Raw genomic sequence first — 18,304 nt, forward strand, 5'->3', positions numbered from 1 at the left:
TACCCCAATAAAATGGAATGTTTACAAATAAGTTTTGATGTAGTTTTCATACATTAAAAAATTAAGGACCAGAAAGCACTATCTTCTAATCATATAATGTTTCTTACATTTCACTTACTAAAAAGTTGTTTAAGTATTTTAAATTTAGCTTTGTGATAACATGGATATTTATATAAATGTGAGGGTTAATTAAAATTTAAAATAATGAATTTCAATAGAAACATAAAATTTGTAATAAGAGCTACAATCCAATGGAGTTAATTTCAGTGGACACAAAGTTTGTAATAGAAGTTGCAATAATGATAGTGGCTTTTAACAAAATCATATTCACAGCTAGTAAGTTAAAGGGTTATACATTCCATTTGGTATAGTCAAAGATAGTATATTCATTAGTTTTAAAATATATGAAAGTTTTGTTAGTATTACGTTTAAAAATATGGCCTTAATTGTATTAAAGATATTTTGGTATTTATTAACCACAAAACAGTAATTGGGCGGGTTTCTGGAAAATTGTAATTTGCTATCTGGAACTTGTCATATTTGTGTTGTTAGATAAAATAATATTTAAATATGTGGTTGCCGTATTTTTTTTTTGAAAAAAAGAATGCTATGAATTCATTACAGTATTGTGGTTATATTTTTTATTCTACTACTGTCTCTTGTTATTTAAGAAATACTCTTTCTTGATTTTCTTTTGTTGAAGAAACAAATGCCAGGAGAGCTGTAGACAGAGGATATGTCCAAGTCCTTTTAACAATTTATGTAGATTGGCATCGCCATGATAATCGGCATAGGAACATGCTCATTCGGAAAGGAATTTTACAGAGTTTGAAAAGTGTTACAAACATCAAGTTGGGAAGAAAAGCATTTATTGATGCCAATGGGATGAAAATTCTTTATAACACTTCGCAAGTGAGTTTTTAATTTTCTTTCTATTACTGAGAGTATTAATGATAGGATTTGGTTTTTAAGAAAATTTAAGATTTCTAAAAATACTCAAAAAGTATGATAAATATATTTTTAAAAATCACAAAATCCCAAAAGGCACAATCATTTCCCACACGTGACCTCAGACTGAGTTGGAGAAAGTGCTCAGTGCGCATCTCTGCAATATGAGATTTTTTTCCCATAGATAAAAGGAAAATGTATAAATCTATACACTGGGTAGTAAGGGATTCCATATAGCCATGTTTTCTAAGATGTGCACTTGGCTGTATTCAGTTTTGTTTGTCCCCCTCATACGTATTCATGAACCCATTATTGCTGGTAAAGTAGTTATACTTGTTTGCAAGTGTTCTCAATGTCTTCCTTCTGGATAGAACATTTAAAAATAGCGAAGGTACAGTGGAGAGGTATAGCTCAAGTGGTAGAACGCATGCTTAGCATGCATAAGGTCCTGGGTTCAATCCTCAGTACCTCCTCTAAGAATAAATAAGTAAACAAACCTAACTACGCCCCCCCCAAAAAAACCCAAAAATAAAATAAACAATAAAAATAGTTCCTCTTAAAAAAATAAATAAATAAAATTGCGAAGGTACAAAAGTGAAACCTGAAGTTAGGGATTCTAGTTCTGCCAGCCATCTTATGCCTTCTTGACAATATCTTAGCAGGATTCTTTCTAGCGTCTGTGGCAGACTGTCAGTTATGGGAACTGGGGATGTTGCAGTGTAACCCTTTTGTTTTTACAAGGCTACAATTATTAGAAAGAAATCTGTATTTTTGAAAATTCCAGCTGACCATCTTGGTTGTGCCCTCTTGGTCTTACATACAACAATAATCTCTTTCCACAAGACAGTAGTTAAGATATATGAGCACACATTTTATGTTTACTCTTAGCTTTTCTTTTCTAGATCAATCATTTTTACTATTCCTAATAGAGACAGTGGTGGATATTTGATATGTGAGGAAGAATTGGGTGACTTTGTTTACACCACTTCACATTTCTGAGCCTTCATTTCTCATCTGTTTTGACAGGTCAGATGTGAAGATTCATATTGAAAACTTCACAGGGTATCAAAGTGCCATCTAAATGTCAATTGTCAGTAATAATAGCTCTGTTACATGGAATAGTTTTAAATCCCCTATCCACTAGCCCTTCTCAAAATTAGATACCAGGATAGCAGATTAAACTCTTAAAACTTAAAATTGTGATATTCAGGCTATTCATAAGTTGAACAGCCGACTCTTAGGGGTGCTGTTGCATGATAATAGAATTCTGAGAAAGGCTCAACCAAAAGCACGTTCCTTTTTTATTTTTTTTTACAACTTTCTTAATTTCTTACTATCCTTCTTGGTTCTTTTCTTTTTTCTTCTTCCCTTTAATTTTCTTTCTTATTTTATGCCCTAGGCTTGCTAAATGCCCCCTTAAAGTCACTCATAGATATTACTTAGTACTTTTGTGACTTCTGGTACCGAAGATGGTACTGATTTCTGCTTGTTAAAATATTTAAGGAAAATTACTACTAAATTTGCCGTATGAGGTTCTTACTTCCCAAGAGATACTTCTGATTAGTCAAAGCTTTTTTATAATTACCTTAAAAATACTGGTTTTTGTGATGTTTGCCTCTTGAAAATATTAATGTATTACTTTCTGAAGCAATGTAAAATTGGGTCAGTTATTCATCAAAGACACATTATCTATTTTTGTTTCTTTTCTTAAAAAACAGGAATGTTTGGCTGTCAGGACCCTCGATCCTCTTGTTAACACCTCCAGTCTGATCATGAGGAAGTGTTTCCCTAAAAATCGCCTGCCACTCCCAACAATTAAAAGCTCTTTCCATTTCCAGTTACCAGTTATTCCTGTGACTGGACCTGTGGCCCAGCTCTACAGTTTACCCCCTGAAGGTAGGACCACATGCTCGCTGCTGGCTTTCAGTGGTTATTGGAATCGTGTGACTGTCTACTTTATTTTTGCTTGCTGCATCTCCCTAGCAAAGAAGACTTTAATGAACATAATAAACTTTCACATTATATTTAGTTAATAAATATTTTTTTAAATGTAAGAAATTGAGATTGAGTTATTAAGGGAAGTAATGTGGGATGTGCTACATGTATAAATGTGAATTATGAAAAACTTTAAACACCACATAGAAACATTATTTTATAGTTCATATAAATACTTGATCACTTTTTTGAAAAAAAGTTATTTTATTTATATTCAAAGCAATTATTTGAAGTAAGTGATTTAAGAGAATTTTCAAGTAATTATAATTAGTGTATTATCCTTGGTACAGATTTATCTTTGGTATATATCACAGAGTACACTGTTATGATTTAATTTCTAAAGTATTTAATTATTAAAGTACAAGTTTAGTTTGCATAAAATAGCGAAATGCATTATGCAGAAATTTCCTTGGAAAGGTTTAAAAGTCTAAGACTGAGTCTGAGACTTGATTAAGGCAGCTAAGTGAAAACCATGATCTAATCCTGTCTTCTTTCATTACCTTTAAAATTACCAACAGACTTTATATATATATATAATATTATATTGAAGTATAGTCAGTTTACAATGTTGTATCAATTTCTGGTGTACAGAACAATGCTTCAGTCATATGTGAATATACATCTATTCATTTTCATATTCTTTTTCACCGTAAGTTACTTCAAGAGAGTGAATATATTTCCCTGTACTATACTGGACTTTAAAAATAAGGGAAACACAACACTGTAAAATGATTATGAATCAATAAAAATGTAAAAAAAAATAAAATAAAATAAAATAAAAATAAGGGAAAATTTGTCCTGAATCTGAAAACTAGCTAAAAGGAGCATTCTCGTGGAATAAGCGTAGAACATGCAGCAAACATGGTGGAGACGTGAATAGATTTAGGAGGAGCACCACCTCTCTACTCATCTTTCTGTGAAATGCAGTATCTCTGGCTCCAGGGTGAGCGCCACTAGCAGGAGGGACAATCAGGGAGATGTTGGAATTTCTTTCCCTCCTAATGTAGGTTTATGGGGGTTTACGTGATGGTCTAACCGGTAGAAAGCCGGTGAGACTTCTCTATGTACGGCGGGTGGTAACACTGGGAAAGCGTTCTTTACTCAGTGCCGAGAATACTCGCTGAGACAGAGTAAGCTGATTTGTAGTGCAGTGAGTATGTCAAACACGGGGAAAAAAGACAGAGGTAATACTGTTCCGAGGGCTCCCTTTGTGCCTCATTTCAGACTGATGGGTCAGTGAACTAGAAATGGAAACTTACATTGACTAACAAGCTTCCATAATTAAAATGTGAGAGAAGGGTTCTAATAGCAACTCCATAGACACAAGGAAAATACCCTCTTTCTGTCTTCTGATATTTTCTTATATATCAGGCTGCATTACATTTATCACAAGCTTCATTACTTTTTACCTTCCCCAGCTAGCCTGTAAGTCCCATGAGGACAGGACTGTTGTTTTTTCTTTCATTTTATCCTCAGTATCTGTTTGATTGCATGAGACATAGTAAACGTGCATTTAGCATTTGTTGATGAAGCTGGCCTCGAGACTTGCTCTCTTGAGCATTAAGTGTCAAAGACAGTGAGGCAGCATCTATCGAGATCTGAAGGAAAAGGGTTCTGAGTCAAGATTTCTAAACTCTTATTAGTTGCCATCCATATGTGAAGGCAACATAGTCTTTGATGTACAAGGGTGCAGAAGCATATCGCTCAGGGACTCTTCCTGAAGTAATTACTCCAGCCAGCCCAGTGATGAATTAAGATGTCAAGAATGCAGAAGACATGGTAGAATAATTGTATATAACATTACAAGTTGTTAATTATGTAATATTAAACAGATGTCCTACTGTCATTTTGGAATGTATCAACTAACTTTTGACGAGTGGTATATAATATATTATCATAACAAACTGGGTCTTTTACCCAAAGACTAAAATTTTATATTCATAGATTTCTTAACATAGTATTCTTGCATTTCTAAAATGATAGTTATAGAAATAGTGGCCCAAATACGTGTTTTGAAATGTAAAAGTAACATCTAGAGTAGGGTCCTTAGACTGGGATCTGTTGAACCATAGGAAGCCATGGATGGTCTTCATAGACTGTGAACCTTTTGAAATCCTATATAAAATTATGTATGTTTTCTCTTGGAAACATTTTTTGAAGGGATCCATCCACTGCTGCTATAGCAAAGCAAGAAAATTTCATATAGATACACAAAATCCTGAGAGCGCCGAATACAAAGCAAGAACAAGCAAGTCAATTTTAGTAATGAGATATCTAAATGGATAAAATGCTCCTATTAAGAGAAAGGGACTCTCAGGTTGGGTTAAAACAAAATTTTAAGTAGGTGATACATCCTGGAAACTTTAAAGCAACAAGTTGGAAAGCTTGAAAGTCAATGGATTGATTGGCAAATGTGCATCTGTGATTCCCAGCTCAAAAAAGTTGGGGAAGACCTTATTACTACCCTACAAAGTATAAGAACAGAACAAAATGTTTAAAACAAGACAGCAAAGATGATTTTCTACATGTTAGATAATAACAAGTGTGCCAAATATTAGAACAAAGATAAAGGTATAATCATTCAAATGATAAGGAGAAATTGTTAGAAACACAGCGTTAGTGGGTGATTTTAATACACCTCTATGTTCTTGGCAAATTAAATAGAGGAGATCCAATCAGTCTAAGTGGATGCTAAAGATAACTCCTATTAGTACATTTGAAAATATGATTGAAATGGACAATATTTTAGGGAAATATGAATGACTAAAATTGACTTAAATAGTAGAAAACCTGCAACTGAATATGCAGTCAAGTTGCCTTCAGTGAAGACATCAAACAACAATGATTTTATAGATTAGCTCTCTCAACTTTCAAGAAATTTTCCTATGCTTTATTTTCCAGAGCATAGGGAAAAAAGAGAAAGTTTAGAAGCTAGTTTGATGCTGAAATCAAAACCTAGTAAGAATAACCTGAAACAACCTATAGATCATTGTCACTTGTGAAAATAAATGTAAAAATCTAAAATATTAGCAAATTGAATTGAGCAGTGTTTTTCATGTATAGGGCACCTTGGTAAGGCAAGGATTATCTTTAAGAAAATAAGTTTATTGTAATATTGAGACTATAATTAAAATTTATCAATAGATCAAAGAAAGAAACCAATGATTATCTTAATAAGTACCATGAAGAGTTTTGATAAAAATAATTCGTTAGTTCCAGATAAAATTTCTTAAGGAATCCAGGAATATTTTCCAAGCAAGCTGAGTATTATCTAACTCAAATCAGTAGCCAGTATCATGAATAGTTATGAAGTGTGAAAGAATCCCTCTCTCAACCATTATTAGTTAACATTCTTTTTAGCCAGTAAGACAGGGAAAGAATAGTTTTTAATCATTCAAAGAGTGAGATAAAGTTTATCAGTGTCTGTTGAAGATATTACTGTTTATGTAGGAAATCTGAGCAAATCAATTATAAAATGATTTTGGTCTTAAACCAAATAAAAGTTCAATGAAGTACTATTTATAAGATAAAATTCAGTAGCTTTCCTTTGTGTGCCATGTGTATGTGTGTATACATATATGTATATGTGTGTATCAGCAAAAAGCAGGAACAGCTAGAAAACACTAAAGGAAGGTAAATCACATTCATAGGAGCAGTAGCACCAATAAAATAAACCCTTTGGAATATACTTTCCAAAACCTTACAGAAAGTGCTGACTCATGCCTTTTAATTATTACATCGTACAGGCAGAGTATAATTTATCTAACTAGTTTCCTGTTGATAGACATTTATGTTTTTCAAGTATTTTTGTTTTTTACTGTGAATGAGCCAAGGACATTTTGAAAACTAACAAGAAGGATGATTTTTATTTTCTAATTTTAATTGTGAGGTTAAGCTGTAGTAATTGATACTATTTATTGAGGACGGTACAAGAATAGATCATTGCAATAGAAAAAGAAGATCTCAGACACCCTAAGCTATATGGCATTCACATCTGGAGTGTGAAACCAGAGGAAAAATACCATGTAAAGGAAAATATTTGAAAGGTTTGATTAAAAGTTAAAAACATATTTTCTATCTGATACTGGACTACATTTTCCCTTCTCCCTGTCCAAGGAGTCATCATTCTTCTTTGCAGTAGGCTTTTGTGAATTCAGTCCCTTTCTTTTTTTCCCTAACAGTTCTTTTTCCAAATGTCAGTTCTTCCCTTGTTTATCCATGAATAACTGCTGTTAGTACATTGACATAAATAGACCCAGGTTAGCATATGCAATATACATACCTAGTTTTTGCGCTCTGATTTCCAAAGGAATTTCAAGCAATTTGGTAACTATTATTTAGGATAGACTGAGCTGCTTTTACAGAATGACCCAGTACAGGACCACTTAAACAACAGTAGTAATAACAGACATTTTTATAGCACATACTCTTTGCCTGGCACATTAGCTATGTTAACTCCTTTAAGGCTCATGAGAACACCATGTGTGGGTGTCTCCATTTTATAGACAAGGAAACTGAGACACAAATAACTTACGTAACTTGCTCAAGGTCAAGTAATTAGTAAATGGAGGAACCAGGATTTGAACCCGATGTGCTGCCTCCAGAGCCCCTTTGCTACACTGCCACAAGACAAAATTTTCACATGTCCATCCAGAAGATGAGCAGGTGATCCTGGACAGTAGGGCTCTGTTCACCAGGTCATCAAACGAAAAAGGTCCTTTTTGTTTTCATCATCTCCTATGGTGGTTTCCTCCTGTGCATGTGGACAGTGGCAATGAAAGAAAATGGAGAGGGCAATTTTCTTTTTAAAGAATGTGACCTGGAGCTTGTATGGCTGTAATTACTGTGAGAGAGGCTGGAATCTATACCCTCTAGCTGAAACTCAGAGGTTCTGTTACTAGAATGAAGGAAAGGAGAACAGACATTTGGGGGTGGGGAGGAGTTTATAATCTTCACTATAATAAATCACACTGGAAACAGAAGTAGTAAAGAGTTTAAAGAAGGTGACATCAGTAAGATGGAGGGGTGAGAGGTCCCATTGCTCATCTCCCCTGCAAATACAGCAAAAACAATAAATAACCAACTACCAACTGATGAAAATATCTCAGGGGTAGCGCTGGACTTCATTGAAGAAATATCAGAAACTCTGCAGAGCTCAAAACTGTTGGTTGGCCATGTAGAAAAATACAGGAAGTGTTTCATTGCCATCACCCCATCCCCTAGTCCAGAGCAGCCTGGCACCAGGAGGGTTTCCCTCACTAGAAAAGGAGAGCAGGAGAACCCTAGCGAGGCTCACTGTTGTGGGTGTTTATCGTCTTTGTTGCTGAGGTCTCCCAGGTGTCCACCAGAGCAAATTCAGAGCTGACAGAGCAGCTTGGAGTCCCGCCTGCTGCATTTACCGTTTGAGGATGGCGCTATTGCTGTGGGCTTATGCTGCTGCAGCATATTCCCCCAGGTGGAGTCACTACAGCGAGCCCCAGAGCTCCATACCTCATTTCCATGAGAGATCTGCATAGTCTTGCACCTTAGACACCAGTGCAACTGCTGCAGCAACCCAGGCATTGCGGTAGGTAGTTCCATAGGTACCTGATTGTGGGACCCTGGCTGGCTCTGTCACTGCTCTGAGTGCCAGCATTCAGACCATGTGCCAAGAGGGATCCCTTTGTCTAGAACTTACTCCCATAGGCAAAAAAAAAAAAAAAAAAAAAAAAAAAAGGAGTACAGGAAGACCCCAGCATCTTTTTGCCTCTGAGGATCCCAATTGCCATAGCCAGCCCTGCCACCTAAGGACGTCCATAGTATTGGCCACAGAAGACCCCTATGGTCAGTGCTGATGTTGACCTCAGCTGGTGGAGCTGCATAAAGACACCACCACTGTGCCTTCCCAGGAAGCAAAGAGGCTTCATACTACTCACAGTTATCTTCAGGTGAAAGTCGTTCCCTTCCCACGCTAGTCCTGAAAGGCTGGAAGAGTTGACTGCATCCTCCAATGCGCAGACATCAGTGCAGAACTACCAGAAGAAACATGGAAAAGCAGGGACACGTGACACTGCCAAAAACACAGTAACTTTTCAATAGCTGAACTTAGAGAAAGAGAGATCTGTGAGTTACCTGAAGAAGAATTCAGTATAATTATTTTAAGGAAGCTCAGATGATTGTAGAGAAGACAAATAACTCAATGAACCTAGGAAAGCAATACATGAACAAAATGAGAAGTTCAGTGAAGGGAAGGAAGTCATAAAAAGAACCAGACAAATTCTGGACCTGAAGAATACAATGAATGAAATGAAACATGCAGTAGAGAACTTCGATATCAAGCTCAGGCAAGCAGAAGAAAGAAGCTGTGAACTTGAAGGCAGATTTCCAGTCAGAGAAAAAAAGTCTAGAATGAAAAAGAGTGAAGAAAGCCTATGTGAATAATGGAATACCATCAAATGAAACAACTTCTGTATAATGGGAGTCTCAGAAGGAGAAGAGAGAAAGGAACAGAAAACTTATTTAAAGAAATAATGGTTGTAAACTTACCAAATGTGGGGAGATATATGGCTGTCTCAAAGATCTCCGAACAGATTCATCCCAAAGAGATCTTCACCAAGACATTTATAATCAAGCTCTTAAAAATCAAAGGCAAAGGGAGGATTTTGAAAGCAGCTAGAGAAAAAAGACTAGTTACCTGCAAGGTAATCCTGATAAGCCTACTAGGAGATTTCTCAGCAGAAACCTTGCAGGCCAGGAGAGAGTGGGATGAAGTGTTCAAATTGCTCAAACAAAAAATAATATCTATCAAGATTACTTTACCCATCAAAGTTGTCCTTTAGAAATGAAAGAGAGAGAAAGACTTCCCCAGAAAAACAAAAGCTGAATGTCCACTCTCACCAGTTCTATTGGCATAATGCTGGATATTCTAGCTGTAGCAGTTAGGCCAGAAATAGACCCAAAAGCCATCCAAATCAGAAAGGAAGAAGTGAAATTATCTCTGTTTGCAGATGACATGATCTTACCTACAGAAAGCTATAACATCTCTACCAATAACTGTTGGAACTAATAAATGAATAAAGTACAGTTACAGGATATGAAATCAATATACAAACCATCAGTTGCATTTGTATACACTAATAATGAACTGTCTGAAAGAGACGTTAACAAAGCAGTCCCATTACAGAAGCATCAAAAACAACAAAGTACTTACAAATAAGTTTCTGCATGCAGAGTTTCCCAAAGAATGATGTACAAATGGTCAGTAGGTGTATAATAGATGGTATACATCACTAATCATCAGGGAATTGCAAAGCAAATCACGAGATACCACCTTACACCTGTTAGAATGGCTATTATCAAAAAGATGAGACAGCAAATAGCAAGGATTTGGAGAAACCAGAACCGTTATACACTTTTTGGTGGGGATGTAAAATGGTACAGCTAGTATGGGAAAGAGGAGGGAGGTTCCTCAAACATTTAAAAACAGAACTGTTGTACCAGCAAAACCACTCCTGGGTATATATTCCAAAGGAATCAAAAATCATCATTTTAAAGAGATCTCTGCATACTCAACATTTGAAAACTACCTTAATGTCCTTCCATGGATGAACGGGTAAAGGAACAGTGATTCTCATATATATATAAAATCAAATAAATTTATCAAATCAATGGTTAAGTGTCATAACTTGAACAAGATTGGGAATCACTGGTTTACAAGTTATAGCTGAATGAAGGGACAGCTTGTACCAGCCACAGCTGGGTGTTTCATACCAATGGCAGCAAAAAACAGGATCAACCAGGGAAAAATAAATAACTGTGTGGGAGCCCTGACAAGTGCTTGAACAGGACGATTCATGGAGACATAGATATATCTTGCTTTAAACAACACAGAAGCTGCTGAAGAGTTGTGCGTAAGTGAAATAACCACAGACATGCTAGGAGAGCTTGGAACCTGAAAGAATTCTGTGGTGAATTCTTCTGTAAATCCTGGAATATTTGCATTGCTGAAGGTGGAGTCCACCGAGCCACTCTGTCTCTGAGCTGAGGCATCAGCATACCCATATGTATAAAATTCAGCCAATATAAAAAGGAAATGCAACTATTTGCGACAACACGGGTGAATCTGGAGGCCATTATGGCAGTATGATAAGCGAAGCGTGCCAGAGAAAGACAAATTCTGTATGGTATCGCTTACATGTAGAATCTTTGAAGAAAAATATTGGATTTCATAGAAACAGAACATTGGATTCCAAGGATTGGGAGAATGCTAAATAGGGAGGGTGATGAGATCAAAGGGCATATAGATCTTCAGTTTTAGGAAGATTAAGTTCTGAGGATCTGTAGTACAGCATGGTGAGTATAGTTAATAATACTGTATTGTGTACTTGAAAGTTTCCAAGAGTAAAGCTTAAGCATTTTCCCCACATGCACGCGCACATGCACACACACACAATGTGCTCACAGTGTTACTATGTGAGGTGATGGATCTGTTAATTATCTTCATCTTGGTAATCATTTTACAATATATATCAAATTATCACATTGTAGACTTTCAATATGTGTTTGTCAATTACTCCTCTTAATAGAGTAAAAAAATAAAGGTTTAGGAAAATAGGCTTTAAAAATATCCTCTTCTTTGTTTTAATGCGCTCATTACTTACATGAGTACCCTCAGAGTGCACTTCTGTTCTTTCCTTGTGTCCTCCACATCCATAGCCCTCGTGGCCTTTCACGGAGTATTTCTCTGATGCATATTCATTCTTTGTCCCCATTACTGCTGTGTTGGTCCAGACAGTTACTGTCTTTTCCTCTATTAATTTGTCCCCCTCCACATATATTCTTCCTTTCTCACACCTGCCAGAGTGATCGTTTGAAAAACGTTAGTTAAACCGTTCTCCTCTTGAAAATCCCCAGTACTTATCTCCCATAGCTTAAACACCTAAACTCTGTGGCCTAGCATACCCTTCATTTTCTCATTTTTATTTGTTTCTCTTAGTACTTTTTCAAGCACACAAGCCAGGATTAACTTACCATTTTCCAAAGACATCATCTCAAGTCTTTATTTTCACATTATCATTTCCTCTTCTTAAAAGCCACACTCACACACTCTTAACGTTTATCCAGGAAGCTGCTATATTTTTCTTCAGGATCCTGCTTAATTATTACCTGTTTTGTGAAGTGATCACTTATAAGCTTGGCCGCAAGCAGTTTGCAATGATTGATTCCACCCCTTGTTTTCCCATAGCATTTTAAGTATGCTGTGCACCTTCATTAATGTATATCTTTTATATTGTTGCTCTTTTCTCTCATTAACTTCATGAGCTCCCTGAGGGCAGGGAATATATTTACACGTCTTTTAAAAAATTCCCAGCACACAACACAGTGCATGAAATAAATGGAAAATGAGTTGTAAGGGGGAGTAAAAGGCGTTATTGAAATTTATCATAAAATAGGAAACAAGGTGTTTTATACAGGCTGTTGTAACATAAGACATTATTAATTTTTAGAAACTTGACAACATTAGTAAAAAAAAAAAAAGCCCATGCATTTTTAGAGTGCTTTCCCAAATTTTAAAGCACTCTCACTTTATCTCATAGGTTTTTCAGCACCTGGGACAACCTTAGAGGCATTTTTTATAAGGAAATTTCATTTACTTTACCTTTGGTGATTGAAATTCCAGTGTTATGTATAACATTCTGCCTTTGGATGTGCATGTTGTAGAGTGCTTCCCTCTGACCTACTTATAGCACGTTTTGTATCACAGTGGATGACGTAGTAGATGAAAGTGATGACAACGATGATATTGATTTAGAAGCTGAAAATGAAACCGAAACTGAAGATGACCTGGATCAAAATTTTAAGGTTGGTATAAATTCCAGTCTTTAGTCAACTTTATAAATTGTACACACAGTTGTAAAACAAGGATTGGGTCAATAGATACAGCTATTGGTAGATTAATTTGTCTTGCCCACATCTTTTTATCATGGATGACCATGGATACTAAGCTACTGAAAGGGAAAATAATGTTGCTTTGATTGCACTGGTCTGAAAAGGGCCTCTGACCAGGAAGACTTTGTCTAACTTTTCTAACTTAGATTTTAAAGTCTAAGGAAATCTCAGTTTGAAGGGAAGTGGTTTGAGACTCTGAAGTGGCAACCTTTTCCTCTTTCAGCAGTCTTTTGGGGACACAAAAATGGTGGGGAAATCATCTTAGAACTGATGGCTTTTTGGTAAGAATTAGTGTTTACGTAATGATTCTTAGGTTTTAGTTAATTGGAGAAGGAAATGGACAAAAATCGTTACTGAATTGCAAAGTTCCTTATATAAAATGACATAAAATTTGCACATAACCTACACACATCCTCCCATATATTTTCAGTCATCCATCTCCAGGTTACTTAGAATACCTAAAACATATAAATGTTATGTAAATAGTTGTAAATGCCATGCAAATAGTTGCTAGCATGCCGCAAATTCAAGTTTTGCTTTTTGAAACTTTTTGGAATTTTTTTTTTAATATTTTACTATTTCCAACCCGTGGTTGGTTGAATCTGAGGACGTGGAACCTGCAGATACAAAGGACTGACTGTACTCTCTTAGATAACTTATCAGCTTGATAAGTCTGTAGTGCTGCACCATTTCTATCTCATCTGCCATCCACATTCCATTCTGCCAGTTGATCTGATAATGTCCTTTATATGGCTTTTTCCCCCTCTTCAGTATAGGATCTAGCATCAGGCATTGCATTTAATTACCTTGTCTCTTAAGTTTCCTTTAATTTAGAACATTTCTACAGATTTTTTTGTCTTTTATGACATTCATATCTATAAAAAATGCGAATGTTGGTAACCTTATTTATTGGGGTTTTTGAGATTGCTCACATATTCCCCATTTACCTTAACACCACAGTTATAATAATAAGAAGAAATAATAGGTTGAATTTATGGAACACTTAATCCTATGCCAGTCCATGCACTTCACATATGCAGACAGACCTTGTTTTATTGCACTTTGCTTTCCTGTGCTTTGCAGATACTGCGTTTTTAACAAATTGAAGGTCTATGGCCGCCCTGCATTGAGCAAGTCTGTCGGTGCTATTTTTCCAACAGCGTTTGCTGACTATATGTCTCTGTGTCACATTTTGGTTAATTATCACAATATTTCAAGCTTTTTCATTATGAATACATTTGTTATGGTGATCTGTGACCAGTGATCTTTGATGATACTATTGTAATTGTCTTGGCATTTTTTTATCAATATTTTTTAACTAAGGTATTTACATTTTTTTAGACATAATGCCATTGCATACTTGATAGACTACAGTGTAGTGTAAACATGACTTTTACATACACTGGGAAACCAGAATTCATCTGACTCGCTTTATTGTGACATTCGCTTAATTGCGGTGGTCTGCAACTGAAACTTGGCATGCCTGTAGTAACCATTAAATCCTCACAGTGATTCTGTGAGGTAGGTGGTGGTGTTACCTCTGCTTTACAGGGCTGATAGAAAACAGGCACAGAAAGGTTATCAGTGTAGCTTGTAAGAGGTGGGGCCAAGATTCAGAATAAAGCAGTCTGATGTGAATGTTTGCTTTCTTCACCACTGTGCAATACTAAATATTATTTTTTAATATTTAAAAATTTTTAAATAGCCACTGTGTAAAGCTACATATAGTTTCATAAAATAATATTGAATATTGAACTAGTATGTTTAGAGAAAGGAATACATTTGAAAATGTTTTTGTTATTTTGAAAGCATTATCCGCTTTAATATATGCTAATCAAGAAAATTACATATTTTGGGTTCGTTAATACATAATTTAAGGATATATGAAATTATATATTTATGTAATAATAATTACACAATGATACAATATTTAATAAGATACTCTAAGTAAAACCTGTCTATTTTTATGGCAATGGAGAAAATCTTTCTATTGGTTGAAGAAATAAGAGCTAAATTGCTGAATATGAAAAATGAGAAATACATAATATTTTCCTTTTAAAATTACTTGACAATAATTATGACAAATTAATATTACAATATATAAATATCAGATACATGTATATAAGACATTTTAAGGATTGAAGCTTAGTAGAATAAATTTAAGGCTGAGAAATAAGTACTTTAAGCTGATATTAAGATAAATGTAAAATTAAAATTGACTACCCATTGAAAATTAGTAAGTTGTCTTATCTCTCTAGCCATCAGGGAAGGTAATGATGGGTTTTTGTTTGTGTGAGGCCAGAGCTGTTGAGGGTCCTAGAGAGCAGCTTGGACTGTAGGTAAACTGACACTTGCCTTTCCTTCACAGTGCGCATCAGCGCTTTGAGCAGATACAGATCAAATTGATCCCGCATACCTGTCCTGTTTCTCTGAGGTCCTGTTTCTTTAAATTTACCCCCCTTTTTTTTCCCCAAAGGGACATGGACATCATTTCTGGCCATTGTTTCACTTCTCAATTTTTTTTTTTCCCCTGAAAAACAGAGTGAATGGTGATGCTGGGTTTTTCTAAGGGAACTTTACTGACCATGGAACGTAAGGGCGCGTGATCACCATTAGCCTCCCTTGAGGCAGGCAGCGCATTATGTTGAGTGCGTGCTTTAGAATCACTCATTAGTTTTACATTCTGGCTCCTCTCTTTGCAAGCCATTTAACCTCTCTGTTCCTCAGTTTCCTCTTCGATTAAGTGGAGGTAATGATACTGTCTACTTCATAGTATTCTTATGTAGATTAAGTAAGATGATACAGGTAAAATCCTTAGCATAGTGCCTCACATATTTTCATTGCTCAGTAAAAGTTATTTTGATTATCACCGCTGCCATCATATACTTATGTTTTTCAATTTAGCTTTATTAAGTTTTACTGCCCTTTAGTATGTGCAAGATAACGACAGGGAGATTGAGGGGAGTGCTCTTTAGTTTTAATCTTAGTGTTAGTTTTTCTATCTTGAGGAGCCCGGATACCATGTTATATTAGAATAACCTTTGACAAAAACACAACACAACAAAACAACCAAAATAACAATACAACAACCAAAAAAAAAAATGCAAGCAAATTTTAACTTACAATGAAATTAATACAGTCTTTATGCAGTGATTGTTCTCTATGTACCTGTAATTAATAATTGGGAAATCTTTAAACCTGACATTGTATTTTGTAATTTTATGTTTTTCTTAATTGGTGACATACCATTTTTATTATTGCAGAATGATGATATTGAAACGGATATTAACAAACTAAAGCCCCAGCAAGAACCAGGACGAACAGTAGAAGAGCTTAAAATGTATGAACACCTTTTCCCTGAGCTTGTTGCTGATTTTCAGGTATAAATATAGAAAATTCAGCATCTTAACTCATTTTAAGAAAGTGTTCTTTTTTCCCCAGACCTATAATCACTGTTTTCATGTCTTAAAAATGGAGGTAGTGTTGCTTTTCTGAGTGAGACTAGACAATTACTTCAACATTCTGAGCTGTAAATTGCTTATCTGTAAAATGAGGGGACAAGGTCATTTAATTTTTGGACTCGCCTTTTATTTTTTCATCATTTTCGTTTATCACTTTAGTTGATATAGGTTTTTACTCTTTTTAAAAAATAATCTTTAAAATGGCATTTCAGACTCAAGTTAAAGCCTTCTTTTTATCCATTGCATTCAGCTAAGGGGAGACGAGAGCTGAGAAAGTGCTGAATTAGAAGTGTTGCCTATACACGAGGATTTATTTGTTCTGAGAATCACCGTATAATCACGGAGTGTCGGGGAAAGTGGAGGACAACTTGAAGTCTTTAAATCTTAGTCGCTTCAGGAGGAGAGTGACTTCTTGTTAACATTTTTTTACCTTCGTCTGTTTCCTAGAGTGTAATTTTTCAGCTTGATTACCCAGCAAGTAAAGTGAATTGATGGCAAGTAGTAGATCTAGTTTCCCCCTCTCACTCTGCTGCTCACTTTTCGGGGATCCTTGAATAAGTCCCTGAAGCTATCCAGGATCTTAAGGTCTAAAATAAAGGGTTTGGACCAGATAATCTCAGGTTTATTTAGCTCTTGCTGCAAGCCTCCGTTCCCCCCCCAAGTTCTATATACTTAATTCCTAGTTGCTTAAAGCAAAAGACTTTAATGTGAAGCTATATGTGAGAAATACAAATAGAGAAATACTTGCTGGCGAATGTTTACATTTCACAGTTCTGATTATTCAGGTCTCTCTTTGGGATCTTATGAGCTTTGGATGCAGTAGAAGCAGCAGGTTGCCCCCTCTCCCGTCCCCCCAGTGTCTTGGTACTCCCCATAGATCTGGGGTGTGTTGGAAGGTGTGCTGAAATCAGGGATAGTAGAAAGAGGGCAGGAATGAAGGAGCGGGTGTTTGTCAAAAAGAAAAAGCAGCAGGTAGGCAGAGGCATTGGAGAAGGATACAGGGTGATTTTCTTTCATGCAACCTTCAGAAAGTATCTGGCTGTTCCTGTAACACTTTTGTGCCAAGCTAAGACCTATTTAAAAATAAAACCCCAGAGGTAACAAATACTGCTGATTCAAATTAGAAAAAAATACTGTGGAAGGGATTTGGAAAAGGCATTGATTATTGTGTGGAGAACTCACTGTTTTCTTCAGTATTTGTGTACAAATGAGAATTATATAATGTGATTAAGAACTGTAGGAGTTTTGAAGTGGGGATGGAGAAGAGTAGGTTTTTAATAGATGTCAAGGCCAGGATTTTGATTCTCATTCTTTCACAGGTCAGTTCTTTCTTGTAGACTGTGATGATGAGCTCTTGTATGCTTGCCTGTTAGTTCGTCACCCAGAACAGGGTACCCTTGATGGTTTCCTGCTCGGCACCTTTGAACAGCTGGCTAACTTGTCCTTTAGTTTGGCTCCTCCTAGAACAGGCTCCTACTTCTGGCTGACTTGGCATCAGATGGTAGAGACAGGTGTGTCTGAGTGTAAGAGCTCTGAAAAGTGTCCCCAGGTGAGTGCCCCTTTTTATTGTGCTTAAGCAAAAAGAGTTCCTTCAGGTATTTCAGACAGTACGTATTTATTAATGCATTCTTTCTTTTGCCACAAAGTTTAAAGTTGAAGAGTTAGCTCTGTAATAGCATATGTTATGGGAAATAGCACATTGTCTTTTATGTACATAATTGGAACATCATTTCTAAAGTCATTGTGTTGACACTCTTCCTTATTTTTAAGTTTCAGAGAATGAACTATTCAAATACTTTATTTAGTCTCTTATTTTTTGAAGTGTGTTGGAAGTATATATAGGCAGCGATATTTAAGTGATATACTTTTGAGAATTAAAAATACTGGTTGGTTCTAAATAGGAAGTGTTTGGAAGAATTTTTTCCAGCCATCATCATATCAAAATACAGGCAGACTATGAGATATTAAACATA

The 18,304-nt window shown here is 35.8% G+C and overlaps 1 protein-coding gene across 2 annotated transcripts in view; it reads left to right on the forward strand.

Annotated features, from left to right (window-relative positions):
- Nucleotides 1-18,304, forward strand: part of AGTPBP1 (ATP/GTP binding carboxypeptidase 1) — a 132,112-nt gene that overhangs the window by 53,247 nt on the left and 60,561 nt on the right. For both annotated transcript variants that reach the window (XM_072959195.1, XM_031676616.2), the window contains exons 10-13: nucleotides 704-912; nucleotides 2,667-2,844; nucleotides 12,686-12,783; nucleotides 16,134-16,250. In XM_072959195.1, coding sequence (XP_072815296.1) covers nucleotides 704-912; nucleotides 2,667-2,844; nucleotides 12,686-12,783; nucleotides 16,134-16,250 — 602 coding nt within the window. The remainder of the gene's footprint in view (nucleotides 1-703; nucleotides 913-2,666; nucleotides 2,845-12,685; nucleotides 12,784-16,133; nucleotides 16,251-18,304) is intronic.

The sequence above is a fragment of the Vicugna pacos genome, chromosome 4, assembly GCF_048564905.1.
Source record: "Vicugna pacos chromosome 4, VicPac4, whole genome shotgun sequence".
NCBI classification, from domain to species: domain Eukaryota; kingdom Metazoa; phylum Chordata; class Mammalia; order Artiodactyla; family Camelidae; genus Vicugna; species Vicugna pacos.